At 39.6% G+C, this 6797-nt stretch overlaps 1 protein-coding gene across 1 annotated transcript in view; it reads right to left on the bottom strand.

The window, feature by feature from the left end:
- Positions 1–782: 782 nt before the first annotated feature.
- The window catches only part of Tmem207 (transmembrane protein 207), a 23243-nt gene continuing 17228 nt past the window's right edge, over positions 783–6797 (bottom strand). The window contains exon 5 of the mRNA XM_050160022.1: positions 783–913. Within this exon, the coding sequence (XP_050015979.1) occupies positions 783–913 (131 nt within the window). The remainder of the gene's footprint in view (positions 914–6797) is intronic.

The raw sequence follows: 6797 nt of genomic DNA, 5'->3' as shown, positions 1-6797 counted from the left end.
ACTTCTGTAGCAGTCTTCAAGCAAAAAAAAAAAATCTTTAACAAAGTTCCTTCCTATTTTGCTGCAATAAATGCAAATCCTGAAGGTCCTGGAAGAGACCAGGCTGTGGAGTTCACATTCCCCAAGGACAGCGAGACCCCTGCCCTTTTTCTCTCAGAATCATTGTTTCTGCCAGTTTACATCTTAGGCAATCTTCTGATTCTAGGTAGATCCTCTCTTCTCCAGCTGGGGAATAAGACTCCTTGTGTTGAGACTAGTCATCTTTCTTCTTCCTTTCCATTCGTTTTCCTGTCAATTTCAGAGCTAGGACGTTCCTCCCATTCTCTCATTTTAACTTTAACTCAAATGCTCACCCTCTTAGGCTCGAGCACCATTGCTAAACTGTTTATTCATTTTTAATGACTCGCTGTCAGAGGCTGGCTGAAGATGCAGATGTGGGGGCATCATTTACTAAGCTGTGGAAGGCAGTGGGAGGCAAAATTAATGCAAATGGTTCCTAGCTCCCATTTCTGCCTCCTTACAAACTCAAATGGGAGTGTTGTCTGCTCTAAATGTGTGATCAAGCTGTGCTACAGAGTCCACTAACCCACTAGCAAACATCACTATGGCCATCTCCCCACCCCCTTCCATCGACTCTTTTGTCTGCTTGTACTTGCTCAGACTCTCAGGTCTCCAAGGTTTGAATCTCCAAGAATTTCCACTAAGTCAAACAATTTGCCTAACATTGGTTGTCTCTCTTTAGAAATAGTTCTACTACATTCCACTGCCAATTCTGGGTACAATCAGCTTGTTTTAAGAGTCTCTTCATATGGAGGTGGAGGACCTAAGGCACTAAAACATGGAGCAGGACCCAGTTCAGTGTTTGGAGCAGGAAGGCCGATTCCAGATGTTGGACTTCCAGCCATTTCTGTCTCTGGAAAAGAAAAGAGGGGGTATGAGTTACCATTCAGGGGAGTATACAGACAGTCACAGAGCTGATGAATCTGGCTTTTCTTGCATCACTGGAGCAACAAAAATTTATTTGTGCCCGTGCCAAAAACATTATGGCCACCTTTCTCATCCCACTGATAGCAGAGCCACGATGAGGATGATCTGATGACACCAGCGCGACCAATGCTCCAGGAAACATTGATAGTCCAGCCCCTGAAACCAAAAAGCAACGTTCTGTTGGGGACTACAAAGCCGGTTCCTCTAAATAGTTGTGCTGTTTTTGCTAAAGCTGATGGGCTAATAGGAACCTCAAGTCTCACTAGCGACATTAGACTATTACTAAACTCTACTGTGTCATATTTAGGTTCTCAAAATATAACAAATACAAATAGTGCAGTATTTCCTTGAAAAAGGAGTAAGCATGTTGAGATAGGTGGTGACAATCTTCCACTTAAAATGCAGGCAGAATAAAGACAAAACATCCTAAATTAAAGAACTTTCAAGTTGATGTTCTTCTGCCCAGATTATGTATAGCACAGCCATTAAACAAGCATTTGCTTTTATAATGTGGTAACCTTGAAAGACCTTGAATTTTTTTTCCAGTAGCTCTTTCAGAAATCAGTATTTCCTTGAAGGACTATTTTTGAGTCACTGGAAAAATCAATAGTAATATTTTATAACCTTCTCTTTTTGCATACTTATTCTTTCTATCCTGGATGTTTATCTAACTCTGAATTACTTTGACATTTTTATCTACAAACATAAACTGAAACACAACATTCCACATATTTGCATATTGATTATGTCTGCTTTTGAATTATAATGATGGGGGTCATTAGTCCGTCTAGAAACTGTAGGGGTTACAAAAATAAAATTGTTTCTCTCTGTTCTCCAGCTGAAGAGGTTGAGGAACCTTTCTGAAAGGATTCAGAGTTGTTAGCATCCAGAAGCTTGCAAAGAATATACTATACATAGTTTACCAATGGGTTCAGAGTACTAGACATTAGCTCACTGCAGGAATCAGTCTTCACATTATCAAATGGTTACTATATGTGTATTATTATAACTTAGCATCATTTTTCCACTCTTGTGTATTTGCCTTATTTCATATCTTGTTGGTTTTCAGTTATTACCATTAAATGAGAAAGACAGAAGTGTATTGAATATATTTAAATGTACTTCTTGCTCCAGGATTTTTCTTAGTATGATTTTTAATTGAATAACCCACCCCTATGCTATATATTTATTTAGCTCACTTTTCTCTTCTTCAGCAAAAGGATAATGATGGTGTCTATCTCCGTAAAAGCAACATTAGCCGTCTGGAGATGGGGTGGAGTTTGATTGGCATGTGCAAGACCTAGGTTTAATCCCCAGCACTGAAGAAGGAAATCATAGGAAAACCAAATGCATGTATAATGTTCGAAATGAGCCAGGCATATATAGCACCAAATATTGTGCCATGTTAGGAACATGTAGCAATTTAAATCTGTAACGTTATTTTCTTATCAATTCCACTGTAATGGTTATTTAATGATTTAAATCATCTTTATCATTATTAGGTATGGCAAAAATCATTACATAAAAGTTTAGCAAGGTAAAACCTTTTGAAGTGAATAAGCTTGGACTGAGGTCAGCTAAGCTTCTCCATCAAACAGAGTTGCAGCTGATTTTATGCAGTCCCCTTTTCTCAGTAATTACCTCCATTCAGAAGTATGCAATGAACAGCAGCCATTTTCCTGGTAGACTGTTGCTAATGTAGTCAGCTTTAAGTCAGCAGTAACTTAGCCTGATACCTGGGAACGTTTGGCCAGTGGCTTGACACATTCATATTTCTGCTTGGTTTAATTTATTTCTCCTGCTGACATCAATATTGTGATCCTGGTGATCCGATCCTGACAACAGATCTCTGTGATGGGAAAATATTATCTCTTTACTACAAATTTGCTTGTTACCTTTATGGCTGTTATGAAAGACATTGGTGTTTTATCGGTAAATTAATTAAACCAATCATCTTAGAAAACTTGAAAATTGAAGATATAACTCCTGCTGTCTTTTTTTTTTTGTTCCCAGAGTGTGTTTGTATATAATTTCATGTGGTTTGGAGTGGGGGGTGGCAGGGGATTTATTATTTGTTTGTTTGCTTGCTTGTTTATTTAGAGGGCATACATGGAGGCCAGTGGACAACTTATGAAGGCCAGTTCTCCCCTCCTACCATGTGGCTCTGGGAACTGAACTCAAGTCATCAGATGTGGCAGCAAGTGCCCTAGTGCCTTTACCCAGCCAAGGCATTTTGCCACTCTTATGTTATCTTTACCTGATAACAAGTTAACTCTGTTTAAAAGCATTGAGAAAATTCTATGGCTTTGCCAGTAAACTGTGGTCTGAAGGACACACTTATTTTTCAGCTTTGTAAAGCCCACACATTTATCATTGAGTTCTTATAATTAGAGTCCAGATTTCTTACATCACTGATAACAATTCCAACAGATTTCACTTACATGAACATACATTTTCTACATCTCTCATTGCTTACCCCTCATTGTGAAGTGGGAAAGGAGGATGTCTCACTACGGAAGTTCCCTCCTGCAGGCTTTGAACTTACTAAGTCCAGGTTGCCCTGGAACCTGTAGTCCTGATTAAGTCTCTTGAGCACTGGGATTACAGATATGAATCACCATGCTTGGTCATACTCCCGTTTTCTCTCTCCCTCCTCACATAGAGGAATAGCTAAAAAGTCTGAATGGGAGGCATCGTTCTGTCATAATACCATGCATGTGGATTCATCTGTGAACGCCTTTCTTTCTGCATCTTCAGAATAGTGAAAACAATAGCAAAGTTTTAGAGAGCTGTTGGGAGGAACAAGTAAGAGTTAAGGTATATATATGGGAATATATAAGGTATATATATATATATATATATATATATATATATATGGGAAACACTGAATCATCTGCCCTTTGCAGGTCTTTCCACAAACTGTGTGAATGAAACCCATCTTCTTCCCTTCCTGATACCCCATAAGGTATTTACATGTGGAATATAAACTCTACAGAGAAAATCTCTAACAGGTCCTATAAAAAAGAATCCTGAGCCACCTATGGGGGAAAGACTTGGACATGCCAAGGCTTGCTTCTAGTCTGGGTCCCTCCAGTCATTTCTCTTCCCAGCTAGGAGCGCTCACATCTAATCAGGACAGGAAAACCAGATCTTTTTTTTTTTCTGAAATAGGAGTGATGCAGGAGAGTCTTCTGTTTTGTGTTGATTTCATTGGTTAAATAAAAAAACTGCCTTGGCCTTTTTGATAGGGCAGAAAATTAGGTAGGTGGAGTAGACAGAACAGGAAGCTGGGTAGAAGGCAGTGAGGCAGATGCCATGAAGCTCCAGCCTGAGATGGACATAGGTTAGAATCTTCCAGGTAAGCTATGACCCTGTGGTGACATACAGATTATTAGAAATGGGCTAAAAGAATATGTGAGAGTTAGCCAAAAAGAGGCTAGATATAATGGGTCAGGCAGTGTTTAAATGAATACAGTTTCCGTGTAATTATTTTGGATAAATTAGCTGGGAGCAGGGAGGGATAAAAAGCAGCCCATCTGCTCCTTTTACAACATAGGAGAAAGAAAAAAAAATCATTCATGAAACAGCAGAAATGATGGGTTTGGAGAGATTGCTAGCTGGAAGGCAGTTTACCTGGGCCATCAGCCCTGAGAGGCTAGGATAGACTGAGCATTCCAGGAGGGGCAGAGTCAGAGGTCCTTTTCAGGGACAAGTGTGACACCACCCATGGAGTGAGGGCAGGAAGATGGCTGTTGGTGTCACAGTTGACTGGTATTGTTCATGAAAGTGAGCACAAAGGAGGAGCTGTCTCTTTGTTGTCTTCTAATGAATGCCAGCTCACTTATATACCTTACCTGTCTTCCACGCCCTCCCAAATCTCCAATTTATTACCCTTCATATCACCAAATGCCGACTTCTTTATTAAAATGGGCTTCTATTCAGCTATTCAGATTTATTGCCTTACTTTCCATGAGATCACAATTTACCCTTAGTTTTAGTGAATTATTTTTATTAATACATTGAAAAAAAACCTTGACATTACTTTTCAAATACAAACTAAAGCACAATTAATCTAACAAACTAAGATTCTCATATTTATTTTTCTATTTCTCTATTTTGAAATCATTGCAATATTTATTTCACTGTTTTAATTTCCTTACTTTACATAATGGAATATAGTAATAACTGATGGAGAGCCTTTGCTTGTCATTAGTTAAAGCTTACACAGATTTATTTATTGCAAAAAGATGTCATCATTGGACCAGGAGATGTTCCTGTGGTCTGCAGTGTTTCACCGAGGTCCCAGGTGAGGGACCTTTCTCAGAGTTGATAGCTCATCAGACATCGCTATGGTCTGTGCTGGCAACACCTTTCTTTAGTACACCTTATATATACAGATGAAGAGCTCTGTGCCTACTTCTTTTCTCTTTAGTATTTCTAATCAAAGAAATTGGCAACCCGTGGAACAATGGTCTTGTACCCTGTCACTTGTATTGTTTTAATAAAAACTGCTGATTGGCTAGTAGCCAGGCAAGAAGTATAGGCGGGGTAACCAGGCAAGAAGTCAAGGGGGAACTAGAAACTACTGTCAACAAATGGTGCCGACATGGACAACCACATCCACATAAAATCTGACAGAGTTTAGGAAGTAATTCTAGACAAAACAGAACAGAGTTAAGCATGGCCTCTTGGTAGCAGTATTTTTTCAGGTGGGCTTCATTTGCTAGAGGCAAGCTGTCTTATTTAAGAGAGGCTTCCTGACTCAGCTTTAGCTGCAAAAACCTTGCAGCCCCTTTAAAAGGCTGTGACATAAAATACTTAAATGATGTTTATGAATAGCCAACAGCATGCTTCTGGGTAATGGCGGGATCTTGAAACTCCTCAGAGTTGTGGCAATAAACATGGCTCCCTCTGGTATCTCTACCTTGAGGCTAGACTCTCAGAAAGCAGAAAAAATGGGGTAGATCTAGCCATCAAAGCCATAGCTTTAATCCTAGTCATATGGCTTAGCAAATTAAAGATTCATGTGGTCAGAAAAAGAGAGATATGCAGTAAATATAGATTCAGATGGGGGAAAAAACCCTCTAAACGGTTTAGTGTGCTTAAAAATACATGTAGGCTTTGAAGATAAAGGAAAAATCATAAAGTGCTTTAAAAAAAAGAAGAAAGAAAAAGAAAGAGAATAGTTGGGTGTGGTGGCACACACCTTTAATTCCAATGCTTGGGAGGCAGAGACAGGTTGATCTCTGTGAGTTCAAGAACATCCTGGTTTACAGAGTGAGTTCCAGGACAGCCAAAGATACAGAGAGAAACTGTCTCTGAAAAAAAAATTAAATATAAAAATAAAAGAAATAGAGTTTAAAATAAAGTCACGTACAGATGGAAAATACACAGAGAATCTGGATACTTGATGTGGGAGTGTCATATATCAATCTGTTGATTTCATTGGCTGAGCAATAAAGAAACTGCTTGGCTTAGTTTAGAGCATAGATGGGAGGAGGAAACAGAATAGAATTCTGGGTGGAAGAGGAAGTGAGGTCAGACTCTGCTCTGCTCCCGGAGACCAGACAACTCTGCTCTCTGGAGCAGAGACACCATGATGGACGGAGGCTAGAATCTTCCCAGTAAGCGCACCTTGGGGTGCTTACACAGATGATTAGAAATGGGCTAAATTAATATGTGAGAATTAGCCTAGAAGAGGCTAGATAGAAATGGGTCAAGCAGTTAAATGAATACAGTTTGTGTGTTGTTATTTCGGGCATAAGCTAGCCAAGCGGCCGGGGTGTTGGGGACGCAGCCCCGCCGCTCCT

This window comes from Alexandromys fortis, unplaced genomic scaffold (genome assembly GCF_014885135.2).
Source record: "Alexandromys fortis isolate MF-2015 unplaced genomic scaffold, M_Fortis_MF-2015_v1.1 scaffold_100_3062768_6864082, whole genome shotgun sequence".
Lineage (NCBI taxonomy): Eukaryota > Metazoa > Chordata > Mammalia > Rodentia > Cricetidae > Alexandromys > Alexandromys fortis.
Note: the sequence above shows the minus strand (reverse complement) of the source record. Positions and strands in the feature narration are given on the sequence as shown.